This window comes from Entelurus aequoreus, linkage group LG05, assembly GCF_033978785.1.
Source record: "Entelurus aequoreus isolate RoL-2023_Sb linkage group LG05, RoL_Eaeq_v1.1, whole genome shotgun sequence".
NCBI lineage: Eukaryota > Metazoa > Chordata > Actinopteri > Syngnathiformes > Syngnathidae > Entelurus > Entelurus aequoreus.
The window spans coordinates 52,379,268-52,398,279 of record NC_084735.1 but is presented as its reverse complement, the minus strand read 5'-3'; the positions used below and the strand labels follow the sequence as shown (position 1 = coordinate 52,398,279).

General features: G+C 38.5%; 2 protein-coding genes across 2 annotated transcripts in view; one reads left to right on the top strand and one right to left on the bottom strand.

Moving 5' to 3' along the window:
* Nucleotides 1–6,814: 6,814 nt before the first annotated feature.
* On the bottom strand, nucleotides 6,815–9,081 carry LOC133649949 (transcription factor Ovo-like 2). Its single transcript, XM_062046666.1, has 3 exons — nucleotides 8,989–9,081; nucleotides 8,747–8,918; nucleotides 6,815–7,137 (listed from the first exon to the last, which is right to left on the bottom strand). Exons 1-3 carry the CDS (start codon nucleotides 9,079–9,081, stop codon nucleotides 6,815–6,817), a joined length of 588 nt encoding a protein of 195 aa, XP_061902650.1.
* An 8,783-nt stretch (nucleotides 9,082–17,864) lies between these two features.
* Nucleotides 17,865–19,012, top strand: part of hlcs (holocarboxylase synthetase (biotin-(proprionyl-CoA-carboxylase (ATP-hydrolysing)) ligase)) — a 44,582-nt gene continuing 43,434 nt past the window's right edge. The window contains exon 1 of the mRNA XM_062048348.1: nucleotides 17,865–18,240. Coding sequence (XP_061904332.1) covers nucleotides 18,016–18,240 — 225 coding nt within the window. The 5' untranslated portion in view covers nucleotides 17,865–18,015. The remainder of the gene's footprint in view (nucleotides 18,241–19,012) is intronic.

Genomic DNA, 19,012 nt, shown 5'->3' with positions numbered 1-19,012 from the left:
AAACAAGTTCAGAGATCAATTCGATTAGTGAAAATGGCGCTGATTGGGAAAAATATGCGGGGAAGTTGCGGGCAGTGGACAAAGTTAGCGGGGATTGATTGAATTTGTATAAATTGCCGCGATTGCGACATCACAATTTTCGAGAGGGAATCAATCCTAAATCCCAAGTAGAAAAAGTAATAACTACAATAACGGTGCAAACATCAAAATTACAGCACAACAAATTCAATCAATCAATCAATAAATGTTTATTTATATAGCCCTAAATCACAAGTGTCTCAAAGGGCTGTACAAGTCACAACGACATCCTCGGTACAGAGCCCACATACGGGCAAGGAAAACTCTCCCCAGTGGGACGTCAATGTGAATGACTATGAGAAACCTTGGAGAGGACCGCATATGTGGGTAACCCCCCCCCCCCCCCCCCCCCCTTCTAGGGGAGACCGAAAGCAATGGATGTCGAGTGGGTCTGACATAATATTGTGAAAGTCCAACACATCAGCGAAAGTCCAGTCCATAGTGGGGCCAGCAGGAACCATCCCGAGCGGAGATGGGTCAGCAGCGTAGAGATGTCCCCATCCGATGGACAGGCTAGCGGTCCAACCCGGGTTGGGAGCAGAGTAGAAAAGAAAAGAAAAGAAACGGCAGATCAACTGGTCTAAAAAGGGAGTCTATTTAAAGGCTAGAGTATACAAATGAGTTTTAAGATGAGACTTAAATGCTTCTACTGAGGTAGCATCTCTAACTTTTACCGGTAGGGCATTCCATAGTATTGGAGCCCTATAGCCCGCAGACTTTTTTTGGGCTCTGGGAATCACTAATAAGCCGGAGTTCTTTGAACGCAGATTTCTTGCCGGGACATATGGTACAATACAATCGGCAAGATAGGCAGGAGCTTGACCATGTAGTATTTTATACGTAAGTAGTAGAACCTTAAAGTCGCATCTTAGGTGCACAGGAAGCCAGTGCAAGTGAGCCAGTATAGGCGTAACATGATCAAACTTTCTTGTTTTTGTCAAAAGTCTAGCAGCCGCATTTTGTACCAACTGTAATCTTTTAATGCTAGACATAGGGAGGCCCGAAAATAAAACGTTACAGTAATCGAGACAAGATGTAACGAACGCATGGATAATGATCTCAGCATCGCTTGTGGACAAAATCTTTAAAATGGAACACATTTTAGCGATATTTCGGAGATGAAAGAAGGCCGTTTTAGTAACACTCTTAATGTGTGACTCAAACTGGAGAGTTGGGTCGAAGATAATACCCAGATTCTTTACAGAGTCGCCTTGTTTAATTGTTTGGTTGTCAAATGTTAAGGTGGTATTATAAAAATTAAATTGAGCAACACGCTACCATTTCTTGGGGAACTCAACAGTGTCAAAATATGACATTTGTACATTAAATGTTACATCTACTGTATAATGACCTAAGGCCTACTATAGCTTAGGGCAGACCTGGGCATTCTGCTGCCCGCGGGCCGCATCCGGCCCTTTGTACGTCCCTGTCCGGCCCGCGTGAGGCCAATCATAAATTACAAAATAAATTTAAAAAACTATCTATTTCGAGTGTGCAATACAACGGTGCTGCTTTTGTTTTGAAAAGCGTTATTTGTATGACTTCCGTGTGGACGTATGCTCGTGCGCGCAGCGGCAATCACAAATTACAAAATAAATTTAAAAAAACATATATGTCGTGCGTGCAATACGACTGTGCTGCTTTTATTTTGAAAAAAGTTTTATTTATGGGCGTATGTCCTGTTAGTGAAGGCGCACAGCGACAAGTGATGCCCGGTCCGCCTGGTTATCCCCGAGACGCTAAAAAAAGAAAAGGTGATGACGAATGGCGTGTTTTCAACAAGACATGGACTGCCAAGTAAAGGTAAAGCCGTGTGCTTAATTTGTGGTACACATGTTGCTGTGTTTAAAGAATATAGTGTAACGACCTGCTGAAGTTGATGTTGTCTTCTTGAGTTGCGTGAATGAGGAGTGAGGATAAACGTGAGTGTGAAAGGAACGAGATAAGTTGAGTTGTGTTAGTATAAGTTGCTCAATATAAGTTTAAAAAGAGCGTCAGACTTGGTGTGCACTTCTTCTGGACGCTACAATTGGTGGCAGAAGTAAAACTTTGCGCATACTACGCTGCTTATTTGTGTGCTCAGCCTGCTACATCATCGAGAGGTACGTGCCACGTGAGGAGCTCGCCGCAGAGAGAGAGAGAGAGAGAGAGAGAGAGAGAGAGAAAGGAAGGAGAGAGGCAGTGTCTACAGGTGCAGCGCACGCTGCTTGCCATGGGGGAATTCCGCCCTCAATGAAGACTCCCAGGTTTGATGGCAAGGCGAACTGGGAGGCATTTCATCCCACTTCTGACATCAATTGTAGCGTCCAGAAGAAGTGCACACCAAGTCTGACGCTCTTTTTAAACTTTTATTAAGCAACCTATACTAACACAGCTCAACTTATCTCGTTCTTTCCACACGCACATATATCCTCACTCCTCTTTTCCGCAACAGCAACGCTTCCTCCTTCTTCGCCAATCACCTTACAGGCATGCTACGTTCACAACAAAGAGGCGGCAGGATAAAGTGACAGAAATTGAAATTTTTGCATTGTATTACACATACGGAAGTGTTGTGTAAGAAAGTGTTAAAAATAAAACCATCAAAAGCCATCTGTTTTTGTATAAAGATAAGTTAGGTTAAATGAAAATATTATTTTTTATCTTACGGAATATCAAAAATAATTTAAGCAAAATTTAATTGAAATATTGTCGGTGTGGCCCTCCAGCAGTGCTCGGGTTGCTCATGCGGCCCCAGGTAAAAAAAAATTGCCCACCCCTGGCTTAGGGTCACTATAGCTGCTGGTAGAAGTAGAGAACACATTTAGTCACATGGTTAAAACATGATTCTCAAGTTGACTATCTCTACCAGCCACCAAGTAAATTGACTTTGAGACCCCCGTTTTCAACCATGTAATACACATTAAGTCACACATTAAGAGTGTTTCTAAAACAGCCTTCTTTCATCTCTGTAATATCGCTAAAACGTGTACCATTTTGTCCACCAGCGACGCTGAGATCATTATTAATGCGTTCGTTACATCTCGTCTCGATTACTGTAACGTTTTATTTTCGGGCCTCCCTATGTCTAGCATTAAAAGATTACAGTTGGTACAAAAAAACGGCTGGTAGACTTTTGACGAGAACAAGAAAGTTTGATCATATTCTGCCTATACTGGCTCACCTGCACTGGCTTCCCATACTTGCCAACCTTGAGACCTCCAATTTCGAGGGGTGGGGCGGGGGGCTTGGTTGGGGGCGGGGGCGTGGTTGTGGGCGTGGTTAAGAGGGGAGGAGTATATTTACAGCTAGAATTCCCCAAGTCAAGTATTTCATATATCTATATATATATATATATATATATATATATATATATAGATATAAGAAATACTTGACTTTCAGTGAATTCTAGCTATATACACTACCGTTCAAAAGTTTGGGGTCACATTGAAATGTCCTTATTTTTGAAGGAAAAGCACTGTACTTTTCAATGAAGATAACTTTAAACTAGTCTTAACTTTAAAGAAATACACTCTATACATTGCTAATGTGGTAAATGACTATTCTAGCTGCAAATATCTGTTTTTTGGTACAATATCTACATAGGTGTATAGAGGCCCATTTCCAGAAACTATCACTCCAGTGTTCTAATGGTACAATGTGTTTGCTCATTGGCTCAGAAGGCTAATTGATGATTAGAAAACCTTTGTGCAATCATGTTCACACATCTGAAAACAGTTTAGCTCGTTACAGAAGCTACAAAACGGACCTTCCTTTGAGCAGATTGAGTTTCTGGAGCATCACATTTGTGGGGTCAATTAAACGCTCAAAATGGCCAGAAAAAGAGAACTTTCATCTGAAACTCGACAGTCTATTCTTGTTCTTAGAAATGAAGGCTATTCCACAAAATTGTTTGGGTGACCCCAAACTTTTGAGCGGTAGTGTATACTGTATATATTTATTTTATTTTATATATATATATATATATATATATATATAAAAGAAATACTTGAATTTCAGTGTTCATCTATTTACACATATACATACACATAACACTCAGCTACTCATTGTTGAGTTAAGGGTTGAATTGTCCATCCTTGTTCTATTCTCTGTCACTATTTTTCTAACCATGCTGAACACCCTCTCTGATGATGCATTGCTGTGTGGCACGCACAAAAGTGCTTTCATCAAATGCACTAGAATCTAGAATCTTCCGTCTCTCCCTAGCATGGCCCAAAACCGGTCAATCTTTGCTTCCTGGGGAAGATATTCACTGCCAAGCACTTGGTAGTCCACTACTTCTTCCCGGAGGCTATCCAGGTCCAATCGCAGCTGCGGCTTGGAACTTACAAGCGTATTTCTTCATCTTATTCGTCGTCGGCGTCGCCATGGCTGTATGTTCCTCGTTCTTCTGCTTTGTCTCCTTGTTGTGTGCGCAGTTGTGCACTGCACTCTCTAAAAGCCGTAAATGTTATTGTCGCATATGCATGTACAGTAGATGGCAGTATTGTCCTGTTTAAGAGTGTCACAACATTGCTGTTTATGGCAGACGAACTGCTTTACGGTAGATGAAAACGTGACTGCTGTTGTTGTGTGTTGTTACCGCGCTGGGAGGACGTTAATGAAACTGCCTAACAATAAACCCACATAAGAAACCAAGAACTCGCCCTCGATCATTCTACAGTTATAACGTGATTGGGCAGGCACGCTGTTTATATTGTGGGAAAGCGGACGGGAAAACAGGTCAGGTCCGCATGGAGCTGGAGGGGGCGTGGCCTCCAGCTCGGCCTGAATTTCGGGAGATTTTCGAGAGAAAATTTGTCCCGGGAGGTTTTCGGGAGAGGCCCTGAATTTCGGGAGTCTCCTGGAAATCCGGGAGGGTTGGCAAGTATGGCCTCCTGTGCACTGAAGATGCGACCTTAAGATTTTACTACTTATTTATAAAATAGTAAACGGTCTAGCTCAGGGGTCGGCAACCCGCGGCTCCGGAGCCGCATGCGGCTCTTTGACCACTCTGATGCGGCTCAGCTGAATACATGCTAGCCCAGCCACATGTTGAATGTAGCTTTTACTTGCACACATAGGAGACAGCAAAGCATACTTAGTCATCAGCCACACAGCTTACACTGACGGTAGCCGTATCAAACAACTTTAACACTGTTACGTTACAAATATGCGCCACACTGTGAACCCACACCAAAAAAGAATGAAAAACACATTTCTGGAGAACATCCCACCGTAACACAACATAAACACAACACAACCAATACCCAGAATCCCATGCAGCCCTAACTCTTCCGGTCTAGATTATACAGCCCCGCTACCACCAAATCCCCCCACACATCAACCCCCCCCGCCCCTCAGTGCGTTGGTTGAGCGGAAGAGTTAGGGCTTGATGTATATATATGAATCTGCGTGTGTCTGAGACCCCTGGTTAACATAGCACAAAGCATTTAAGCTTTCTATGCGGTGTTTTTCATTTTAAATTTAAAATTTTTTTTTGTGGCTCCCATTATTTTCTTTAATTTGTGAAACTTGCCAAAATGGCTCTTTGAGTGGTAAAGGTTGCCGACCCCTGGTCTAGCTCCATCCTATCTTGCTGATTGTATTGTACCATATGTCCCGGCAAGAAATCTGCGTTCTAAGAACTACAGCTCATTAGTGATTCCCAGAGCCCAAAAACAGTCTGCGGGCTATAGAGTGTTTTCTATTCGGGCTCCAGTACTCTGGAATGCCCTCCCGGTAACAGTTAGAGATGCTACCTCAGTAGAAGCATTTAAGTCCCATCTTAAAACTCATTTGTATACTCTAGCCTTTATATAGACCCCTTTTTAGACCAGTTGATCTGCCGTCTCTTTTCTGCTCTGCCCCCCTCTCCTGCGTGGAGAGGTTATTAGGTGACCACAGATGATGCGCTAGCTGTTCAAAGTCGAGACCCGGGGTGGACCACTCATCTGTGCATCAGTTGGTGACGTCTCTGCGGTGCTGACTTGTCTCCACTCAAGATGATCCCCTGCTGGCCCCACTATGGACTGGACTCTCACACTGTTAACTAGATCCACTCAACGTCCACTGTGATGAGGTGGTGACTTGTCCAGGGTGTACCCCGCCTTCCGCCCGATTGTAGCTGAGATAGGCTCCAGCGACCCCGTGACCCCAAAAGGGACAAGCGGTAGAAAATGAAAAGAAGGGCACTCGACGTCCATTGTGCCGGTTGCCTAGGGGTGCGATGGGGGGCGGTCTGCGGTCCCCTCCAAGGTTTCTCATTGTATCCCATTGGGTTTAGTTTTTTCTTGCGCTGATGTGGGATCTGAGAATGTTGTTATGGCTTGTGCAGCCCTTTGAGACACTTGTGATTAAGAGCTATATAAATAATCTTTGATTAATTGATTGATTGAATACAGTACATATATTTTTTAATATGCTGAGATAGACTCCAGCACCCCCCGAGACTCCCAAAGGGACAAGCGGTAGAAAATGGATGGCTGGATGGATGGATGCAGTGGTACCTCAGTTTTCATACGCCCCACTACTGTATGATTTTGTTTTCACACTTTGGACACATGCTATTTTTTATTTTTACTTTAAAGTGTATTGCCATGTTCAAAGTGAATTTTGATAGAGCTACAATAAAAACCATCAAACAGTACCGTAAACCTACTATAGAAATTATACACTGTTCATGTCTTTTTAAGGGGGTAAACTTACACATTTAGCAAAACTCAACTAATGGTAACCATCAAAACCAAAAGAGACCTTACATGTAAAATGCAGGAGTTGGGTACATCAAATATGGGCTGGCCTTACCATCATCAGATGCAAAATTGCAATTGTTTTGTGCTTTGTGGCGAAAGTATCTGCGGAGGGCGGGGCTGCCAGGGTGGCATTGTCTCACATGGAGAAAGTACTCATCAGGACAAACTGCGGTGTAACCACAATCTTCACACACAAAGATTTTGGAACGCCTCTGTCGATAGGCATACTGTTGATAGATGCCGTGAATCTTCCTCAGGTGGGACTCCAGTGAGCATCGTTGTGTGAAGGCCTTTTCGCAAAGCTCACACTTGTAGGGGCGTATACCTGCAGCCAGGGAGAAGTCAAGCTTTCTCAATTCCTTTGAATAATATTTAGAATCAACCTCGTTGCTTCTCTACAGCCCCCAACCGCTTGCCTGCCCACGGACTACCTCTTTGCCTCGCCCCTCTGGACTGACGAAGGATTCATCCAACACGCACTTACAACAAACCCTGGTAACATTTACATTATTAATTCTACACATCGTCTTGCACCAAACACTTAGAGTAGCATACACCTCCCACACACTCATCAAAGGTTGCAATAAAACTGTTAACCTGATCCTCCTCGTGGTGTTGTCTCCTTACCATGCTGTACGTCACAACTTTAATAGGGTGTCAAATATTAAGATTCAACTGATTTTACGATATTTACTCAAACAGTTGATATAAAACAAGCCATATACTGTAAAACATTTTGGAGTGGTTGTAAACTATCCCAGGATATCGCTGCCCCAAAATGGTGGTATTTCAGTTAAACTAGCTCAATTCCATAAGCTTATTTTTTGCTGTTAAAGCTAATTTTAAAACCATGTAACCATTATAGTGCTTTAAAAGGGTGTAAAATACAACAATTTAACTGTTTTTATTTTGTTTATTTAATCAATTAACATAAAACAAGCTACATCAATTTTTTTGGAACAACAATTTAGGAAAATACCGCTATTGGGCTTTTTTCCTATATTAAAGATTTTAATAATTAATTCTGAATCATTTGTTAATTAGTTATTACTAACATATTAAATCATGATTTTAACTTAAAATGTAATATATGACGGTCAACGAAAAAAAATTATAGGTGTATTTTATACGTATATTAGGTGTGGGTATGTCAATTTTTTCAAGTCAACAAGAAAACATATTGGGTTAAAATATAACCCAATTTTAACCCAACTGCTGGTTCAGAAAAGGACGAACCCCTTATTTGAGTTATTTTAACTCAACATTTTGGGTACATTTTTTCAACCCAACCTTTGCGTTGAATTATTTAACCAAAAAGTTGAGTTATGATAACTCAATGTTGATTGATTCATAACCCAACTATTACCGTTAAATGTATTTAACACAAAAGCTAAGTTATGCTCACGACAATGTTGGGTTTTTCCAAACCCAACTATTGGGTTGCGCAATTTAGCACTCCTTGACCCAATAGTTGGTTAAAAATAATACATTTTACTGCTGGTGTGTCCTACTCCTTCCCAACTACTGATCAAAATGAATTTAATTCCATTAAAATATTCTCAAAAGCAAGATACGAGTGACATTTATTTGACAATAATTGCTGTGTATGGTCATAGTTCTATACAGCATGCTGAAATATTTTCATGTACATAAGATGTGTGATTGTAAATAATGTTAATGAGATTAATCTTTAATAAAATTCCCTTAAAAAAAAAACTTTTTCGTAAAAAAATACCTTTTACCCTAACAAATGGTTCATAGTTTTGAAAACCCAGAAATTGAGTTCAAATAATACCCTTATATACCAATAAATGGATTTCTCTTCATAAAAATGACTCCAAAATTTAACCCAACACTCGCAACTCATAAATTGGGTTATCAATAATGACCCAGCATTTTTGTGTATGCAAACAGCTTTGTGTTGCAGTCCTCACCTGTGTGTGTTCGCATATGTCTCTTCAGGTCGAAAGTATCATTAAATCCTTTCCCACAAAAAGGACAAAGGTGTCTCTTCACCAAACTATGGCACTTCATGTGGCGAGTCAGTATGCGTTGCAGGGGGAACATCTTGTGGCACACCGTGCACACAAAGTTACCGGAGCCGGGCTGGTTTGATGAAAGCAAACTCCTTATTAATAAGTAGTTTAAAGGCAATTTCATGAGAACTTCAAGTCACCTTTGCTTTGCTGGCGAGTTCTGCAGCCGCGGGATGGGGGAAGGAGTTTTGAAGCGTTCTTGTGGACCAGCCGTGCATTTGGTCTGCAACCATTCTTCCAGATGCAGCCAAAAGTCTTGGCATTGTCATCGGAATCACAAAGACTGATTGTTGCTGAACCACAGTGGCACTTTGTTGAGCATCCAAACTCCAAGATAGTTGCTCACTACTATCTATGGGGATGAAACAAATATATTTTATATAAAATAACTTTGTGTACAAAAAAACTAACGTTAGCTTGTATTTACAATCTCAAATGTAAGTTTTTCCCGTATTTTAGTGAAATTATTTACAAAAGCTGAACACGATAGGGTATAGGCTCCAAGGCAACAAAACAGCTAAGCACACAAGCTAGACATATGTAAAAAATGTCCCTAATTGAACAATATTGCAGTCTAAAACAGCACATACAAAATGTCAATATAAACAAGGGTAAAATAACTACAGTTGTTTATTTTAGAAGAGTATAAGAAAGTATCTATTAAAAAACATGTCCGCATTATTTAACTCACTGCGTCATGAGCTCAAATTAATGAATTATTGTTACCACCAGAGTAGGTGTGGCCAAAAAACAATTACTACTCCACTTCTACTTAAAGATAGCATAAGTTCATTCCACATACTGTAGTTGATCATAAATAGGTAATGTAGTTAGTGTTTTATTGCGACACACCTAGTACTCACTTTTAGTGAAGTCATATGCAAAAAGGAAACATGGGAGGCTATAGGCCACTAAGAGCTAGCAGCTACACAACAGCTAAGCACACTATAACACACAAACTAGCCGTACAGAAGTGTCCTTAATTGAAAACACCACATTTGTCAATATAAACAAGTATCAAATCATCATCATCAGACTTCTGATAATAATATAAAATCGATAATAAATATGATTATAAAATATAATATTTAAAAAAAAATGTGATTAGTGATTCCGATCGAATCAATATTGTTATTGGCTAATGCTCAATGCTCCAATATTGGTATCATATCGGAAGTGAAAAGTATCCTGTCCCATAGTCCGATACCAAGTACATCCAGGGCTAGTATTGCGGCTATTGATACTGATAGTCTTAAAGTTGTACCTCGTTTTATGTACAGTAGGCCCCACTTTTTGTATGGACGAGTTTTTGCCAAAAACTTAGCCAAAATTTTGGCATGCAGTCTTGGTATATGTAGACCTAAACATTGCGTGTGACAAACTAGTCCATATGCCCACGTATCATGTGCTTAAAATGTGCTTAAACAAAGAATCTCATGCATTGCTGACTCAGCATTTGTGCTTTTGTATTTATTATGACTGTAAATATTCATTACAAATTGTCCTAAGAAGAATTACCCTCAATACTTCCCAGACGGAAACGTAAAAAGTGACAATAAGGAACGCACTGTCCTGCACTCTTCACCCTCTTCACGCACAATTGTTCTGCCATCCACTCCAAAAATATGGTTGGGAAATTTGCAGACAACACCACTATAGTGAGTCTCACATCCAATAATGATGAGACCCACTACAGAGAGGAGGTACAGCACCTAACACAGTGGCACTCGAGCCACGACCTTGTCCTAAACACCAGCAGAACCAAGATCAAGTCATAGTGGACTACAGGAGGTCTAGGACGACTGAACACACTTATCTCTGTGTACTGGGGGAGATGGTGGAGAGTGTGGACAGGGTTAAGTTCCTGGGCATTCACATCTCCTCTATCTTCTCCTGGATGCTTAAAACATGTGTCTGCAAAAGAGTGTTGGTGTCCATTTTGTGTTAAGCTGTTTAAACAAACAAATTGCAAAAAAAACCTTTAAAATGTCTCAAGTTCACTTATTAACGATCAAAAACGAATATCTATCTGTGACTAATTACGAGTTAAATATGGACAAAGTTTCATTAATCGCGATTAAATATTTTATACATTTTTTTGACAGACCCAATTCTGATACATAATGTTTTGGGAGTTTAGAGTAATTGGGTTTACATTATTTGTTATGGGAAACATTTTGTCAGTTTCTCTGCAATTTGGTTTTTGAAATGGATTATTAATAAAAATAAACAAGATACCACTTTATATACATGTACAATATCATTGAACGACAACAAAAAAAATAAGAAGAGTACAAAGTATCCATCCAATGCTGATACTACCCCCGGTATCAATTGATATTCTACACTTTAGAAGACATGACAATCTTACCAGCTGTGTTTGTTTCTTCCCACTCAGTCGGCGGCGACTCTCTCCATTCCCTCAAAGTACCTCGTTTCTTCTTCACCAAGAAAGATTTTGGCATGTTTGAAATAGTCTCAGACTTTTCTTCACTCTGAGGACCTGATTTATTTATTTTTTAATCCTGAAACTTCAGGAGTGTTTCCCACCTTAGACAACCTGCAAGTGCAGCATCCAATCAAAATCACAGCACTCTCTGGGAATGTAGACAGTTCCGGAGAAAGGGGGTGGGGTTAGGTTTTTTTTGTTTGGACCGCAGTGCACCTGTGTTGGCTCTGTTTGTACCAACTGGTCCTCTACCGGTTTTGCATGCTAGCTACTGAAAATCTGGGCAGGTTTGCATTCAAGTGGCCCTCAGCATGCAAATATTGGTCCCAGACCAAACCCTGGTTCCAGACAAAGGGCACTGTCTGAGTAACAGGAGTGAGCTGAGAGAAACCACAACCTTAACTGCTGAGTAAAATGAATCTCCATCCCACCTTTTTTGCACTTTCTGTAATCAGTGAGTTCTATTTTAAGCTGTAAACAACAATCATGGTCATCCAATCGAGCATTTTTTTCTTTCAGTATTGTACAAACACATGCACGGATCCTAAGGAATTCACGGTAGCGTTTTCAAAAATGCAAAATTTGAAATTCAACACATTTCTGCTCCTTACAGAGTTGACCAGAAAACAGAGAAGGTCCTGGTGGAAATAACCTTTTTCAGATTTCCAGTCATGTAAGCAACATCAACATGCACACTGCGGCCTCACCAGCAGTACACCTGTCCAAACCTGACCTCATAAGTTACATAATCAAATGACAGTAGTTATTTTCTTTAGAATATTTTGGAATGTAAGTGATTCAGCCCACTTACAGTTTGTGTGGGGTTGCGTGGCTACAAACACATCAGTGAGTGAGTGCCGAAAGTGAGAGAGAGCGGCTGCTGTTGATATGACAGACAAAAGAGTTGGTTTTGGCCTTATTTGTATGGCAGAAAACGGCCAGTTTTGCTAGATAGACGTTTTTTCACTAATGTGTTTGGTGTCGTTTACGGCCAACAACAATGATTCTTCCTACTCCTTTTCGAACATGTTGAATACAGAAACTGGAAATTGTGATGCATCATGTTGTATGCATGCATGTTCGAAATAAACTCAAACTCAACTCAACTCAAACTCAACAACAAACCGTTTTGCTCAGTAAAGTGACAGACGTTAGAACAATTGAACGTTGTTTTATCCGTTGACACCTGTCAAAATCCTACAGAACAAATGATGTGTTTATTTTGTTTAGAGTTCAGATTGGATTTGATTTTGTGTACGGCATAGATTTGCTGTGCGTAGAGGACCTTAGGAAACCACAATTTTTGATCATAGTGAATAATGACAGGTTATATTACTATTTATTTAAGATCATATTGCTGCATTTTTATATTGAATTTGTCTGCACTTTTTATTTATTTAGGGGGGGCTTAAGAATAGTTTAGGGAGTTTATTTTCATATCAATAGCACGTAACAAGTCACATAAGGTGTCTATCAATGAATTACGACATTTGCGCTGGAAAGTGTTTTCATAATAGCAGCATGGTGTGTATAGAGTCGTGTATAAAGAGAGAATGGCCAACTAAACAACAGGCGCCATTTTTGCTACCAAGGACGTGTGAGGCTGGGTTATTGCTGTCCTTTTGACGTTAGTTTTTCTGACAAAATAAACCTAAATAATATGGGTATATATAGTTCTAAACATTCTCCAGCTTATCAACTCACAATAAAACATGCTTTTATTTCATGAAATATTTTATGCATTCTGCTGCTGCATTCATGCAGTGTTTAGTGACCTAAGCAGTCTGTCTAAAACGCACCCGACGGCGCAACAAACATAAAAAAATACACAGAGCGACCAAAAAAATAACTAATTATGGCATTTGTGTGAAGTATGTCAACTGTGGTGGCTGCCTCCTCTGCATGTATCACTCATTACGTACTAACGGATCTTTCTTTTTGTAACATGCTAAGTGAATAATAGTACTTTGGATATATTTTTGCAGTTTATTTCTTCCCACAAATATTAGTCTGTCATTTGCAATTCATGTCTGCAGTTATTTTTATGGTGTGAAGTTCATATTTTTTCTCATATTTTGGCTATGGATGTCCCTGTTGTTCAGCAATGTTTGCTAGCAATATCAAGATTCAGTATTTGCTGTTGAGCCTACGAGATATTTATTCATCTAGTTTATTACAATTATTAAAGATATTTTCTTGATGCTAACAAATATCACCAAAGACGCTATAATGTGGTCATCCGTAAAGCACTTGGCTTTCCTGCACAACAACAACTAAGCTTTTAGTTTATGTTATGAAAATGGATAATGAAAATACGGTGCAAAGGACCAACATTTAAAATATTTATTAGTAGGACTTAACATAACGTTAGTTTATTTGCACAACCAATTCGTCCGAGTTATTTTTAGGCATAGCAACTACAAAAAAAACTAATGTGATCTCTTGTCCTTTTCTTACGTTTAGTTCTGTTATTAAACACTACTAACATAGTAGATAATAAACTTGATTGCATCACAGAAAGTTTCTCAAACAAATCAAATGTTCAAACAAACATTTTACAAAGTGATGGCTGCAGACACAAGCGGTCCGACTGTATTCCACAAGATGATGAAAGTGATATTTTTAAGAGCCATTTCCTTCGACTCACTTTCATTTTGTCCCTGACTTTATTACCATTATGAACCACTTCTTTCGGGACTCTATGAAAGCTCTTTCCTATCTCTCTATTTGAACGACTGGAACACCCAGGAACAGAACTGCAATCTGGCATTTTCTGGTCAAACTCTACATTCACTCTCACTTGTTTTAATTTTACGCTCAAGCTGGTTGACCATCGAGTGAATTAAGCCACGAAGAAGAAAAATGGATATGACGAAATCTTTAGGTATTTAAATTTTCTTTTCATAAAGAGATATGGAAAACAAAAAACAACTACTTTATTTGAATTTCGTTTTAAAATAGAAAAAAGAAAATTGAAAAACAAAGCATTTTTCTTTTTTGGTTTTGAAAAGAAAAATTAATATCCACAGTAAACCAAAATGGAAAAACAGACCAAAACGAATGTTTTTTCATAGTCTGACACCGGAAGGGTTTTTATTTTAAAGTAAAAGCTAAAATCTCTTTGGAGCACAACACAGAAAATATTTTAGACATGGCACAACGAGGTCTGACGTTTCCATATATGATACTGTATATGTATACTGCACATATAATATGAAAGTGGAGGTAAAAAGTGTACTATGATTCAATCACACATCATAGCACAGATTTTCTTACAGGCCAGTCCGCGATCCTCTCTTCAAAATTCCATTTTCCGGTTCCGGTTTCGGAATATGAAAACACATCAATTTTGGTTTGCTTTTCAATTTCATTTTCTGTTGATATGTGTGCAAATATTTCTGTAGAAGTCTAGGAACTTTGTGCCATGTCTACAGTATTTTCTTTAAATGCTAGCCAGCGTCACAGGCCCACGGTACCGTAGTAATTATCTCCGCCTTTTAAAGACTCAGGATGCACAACCCAACAAGACTATTTGTTGGGTTGTAGATATTATGGATGCACAAAGCAACTTGCTTAATTATGAATAACATATTTCCCTTCCATCCACCACTTTCTGAATTTAAACAATTGCACAAAGCATTGCCAAAACAAATCTTATTTCTGCTTAAAAATAAAAATATTACTTCCATAACTAATCTTACACATTTCATAAATGCACTATTTTGTTAGATCAAGTGTTACAGTACATTTCAATCCAGGCACACAAAACAATAATGACATTTTTAGTAAATCTGATGAAGACACAATTTTAAAAATACAGCCATTATATGTATATCTTCCATTACCAGTCAAGGTGAAAGAAACTTACTTTTAAACCACAAACAATATTTATCCATATTTTTGGTTAAGGAAATACGTCCACATATTGACAAATCTCTTTGTTACCTGCATACATTTAGTTTAGTTTGGCATTCTTTAATTTTATTTTCTATGTTTCTTTTCTGAGACTTAATTTGTTTGTTTTTTTGGTAGGTTAATACCTAAATATTTCACCTCAGACTTCAAGGGACATTGCAAATATTTGTATTCACACATTTATGGATAGGAAACAATTCACATTTTAAGGTCTAAGCAAAGTCCTGTATACATGAGATAATTCTTAAATATTTTCAATAATAGTTGGAAAGTGTTCTTCCTTTTTTGAGAAAAAAAAAGGGAAAAAAAAGAGTTGTTTCATCTGCTAATTGAGTATTATCTCCTGTGATAACAGACATCCTTGAGGAATGCCCACCTTGATTAGGAAACTTACTAGTAAGACCCAACTATTATTATTATCATAAAGTCCTCTAATTATCTCCCGAAACTTAATACAAATTAAATCCAGTGTGAAAGTAAAGCGTTTTATAAAAGTTCAAGAAGAGCAGATGTGCGTGTAATTAAATCCCTGTATTCAATAATGTCCATGACAGTCTTATGGTGTTATGAATGGCGCGTCTTCGGAGGAATCCTGATTGTGTTTAAAAAAATGAGATAATTACTCTGGCTACTGGCTAACATGTGAAGAAAATACTTTAGACATGGCACAAAGTTCCATGACTTCTGCAGAAATATCTACACGCACATATTAACAGAACCTAAAAAGGAAAAGCAGACAAAGGTTGATTTGTTTTCGTATTCCGACACCGGAACCGGAAGTTGCGATTTAAAATACCTAACCGCAAACGGTCCTGTAAGAAATTCTGTGCTATGATGTGCAATCGAATAACTTTCTGCTTCCACTTTCGTATTATATGTGCATATAGATATATGTATATGCAGACGTCAGACCTCGTTGTGTGTGGCTCCAAATACATATCCAGACACACGGCTACTGTATTATTCCCGCTTTGACTTTGAAAATGAAGACTTCCGGTGTCAGACTATGAAAAACCATCCGTTTTGGTCTGTTTTTACTGGGGATTTGACGTTTATTTAAAAAAAAAAAAAAAAAAAACACCTTCTTTTTCAATTTTATCTGTTGTATTTTAAAACAAAATTAAAAAAACAGTCGTTTTTTGTTTTTCATTTCAGAAAATTTAAAAAAAACAAACATTCACGGACCATTTTCTCATACACATTGAAATTAAGGAAACATTGGAACGGGAAGGTTTAAATTTTCCGTTCATTCTATTTCTAATTCTGAAACGCAAATCAAAAAATAAAATTAGGGCCGTTTTTCGATTTTTATTATATATGGCAGATTTGAAAACCAACACAAAATGGTTGATTTTCATTAAAATATTGCCATAAAATTGGATTTTGTCATGTTTTCTTTTGATGGATTTAAATTTTTCCAGATAAACACAAAAATCGAAAAAAATGTTCATCCAAACTGTAAAAAATGCGTGTTTATCTGTGTGATGACAAATAGAACCGGAAGCAGTATTTTAGCTTTTCCTTTGCGTTTAGTATGTTTTTAGCATAACGGTAACACCTTTGTTTAGCAGGAGTAGTATTGTTGTTTAAAAAAAAGTGTCATTAAAAAGTTGTCCAACTTTTGTTTCAGAAATTAAAATAGGAAAAATGTTCCGAAATTTGTTTTTTTGATTTGCATTTAAGAATTCGAAATAATAATAATAATAATAATAATAATAATAATAATAATAATAATAATAATAGATTTTATTTGTAAAAAGCACTTTACGTTGAGCAAACAACCTCAAAGTGTGCCACAGTGTAAAAAAAATAAATATATAGTAATAATAATAATAATAATAAAAGATAATAAAAACACATAAAATATAAAACCAGAAACAGCCCAACAGCTAGAACCAGCATGCATATCTATAAAAATCTATAAAAAGGCTTTTTTAAAAAGAGCGCCCCCGCGACCCCAAAGGGAATAAGCGGTAGAAAATGGATGGATGGAGGGGTTTTTAAGCCTTTTTTAAAAGCATCCACAGTCTGAGGTGCCCTCAGGTGGTCAGGGAGAGCGTTCCACAGACTGGGAGCAGCGGAGCAGAAAGTAAATAAAAGGAACGAAAGGTACACGGACCAAGGGTCAAAGCTACAATACTGCTTCTGGTTCAATTTGTCATCACACAGATAAACACGCATTTTTGCATTTTGGAAGAACATGTTTTTCGATGTTTGTGTTTATCTGGAACAATTAAAATCCATTAAAGGAAAACAGCACAAAATCCTCCCCCCCCCCCCCCTTTTTTGTTTGTTTTAAAATCTGCCATATATAATCAAAATCGAAACACGGCCCTAATTTTATTTTTTGATTTGCGTTTCAGATTTGGAAATAGAATGAACGGAAGGTACACGGACCGTGCTTGGGAATAAAGGCACACTATAGGAGAGTTTAAGTGGACCCCGATTTAAACAAGTTGAAAAACGTATTCGGGTGTTACCATTTAGTGGTCAATTGTACGGAATATGTACTGTACTGTGCAATTTACTAATAACAGTCTCAATCAATCAATCAATACAGAAGGTGTGAGATAAGGGCTGTGCCCCCATTACACAACCAGTAAATTGAGGTTTAATCCCGATCCACCCTCCTTACCGGAGGTGGCGGTAATGCGCACCAACCACCTTTTAAAATACGAGATGAAAAAAACGAAGAAGAAAATGAAGTGGAAGCGGTAGCAAAATGCGCTGTTGCCTTTTAAGTGTTTAGTTTCGTGCCGTGGCGCTTAACTAAGCCATGGCACTTTTTGAGTAGGCTCTTAGGATGTTTATAACATTGTGTTACATGTATTTGTGGGTGCGCTTCCACAAATGCTATTCAGTGCTGATTCGCAGCAGACTGTCAGCACCGAAGAGCGACACAAGCTTGAGCTTCATTTGCTCAGCTTCGCCCAACTCTGCGCCTCCACGCCGACGAAGTCCTCTGTCTCCTGGGGACAACATATTTCTGCAGCTGGGAGACAAAGCAGTCACTTTAACTGAACTTCAGGTAGGCTTGTCAAACATACTTTATTTCCATTCAGGGAAGCTCCTCAATTATCTCAGCTCCTAATAGGATTTATGCATGCAACATTGCCCCCATGTTGTCTATGTTATGGATTGGTATATTTGTTTTAGACACACATTAGGAAACATAATATACAGGTGAGCATTACCAAACAGGTAAAACTTATTTTCAGTACCAGTTCCTTGACATTAGGAATTGTTTGGACTTCATACAAGTTGAATCTTCCATGCTGGTTCTGTGTTTTTTGTTATTGTTTTTTTTATTTTTATAAATCTTTATTTATAATGTTCAACATTTACAAACAAACGTATGAACAACAACAATACAATACAGCACCAGGGGGTTGTAAACTCAATAAAACAACTGCAGTAGAATGCAATCTGAAATTTTCACGGTAGGTGCATGTCCACTGTATGAGAGATAACCTTAAAAAAAAATCCAGAAATCACAATCTATGATTTTTTAACAATTTATTCGTGTGATACAGCTGAAAATACGTATTTGAACACCTGTCTTTTAGCTACAATTCTGACCCTCAAAGACCTGTTAGTCCGCCTTTAAAAGTCCTCCTCCACTCCACTGTATTATCCTGAATCAGATGCACTTGTGTGAGGTCGTTAGCTGCATAAAGACACTTGTCCACTCCATACAATCAGTAAGACCCAAACATTCAGAATGGCTAAGAGCAAAGAGCTGTCCAAAGACACCAGAGACAAAATTGTACAACTCCACGAGGATGGAAAGGGCTACGGAG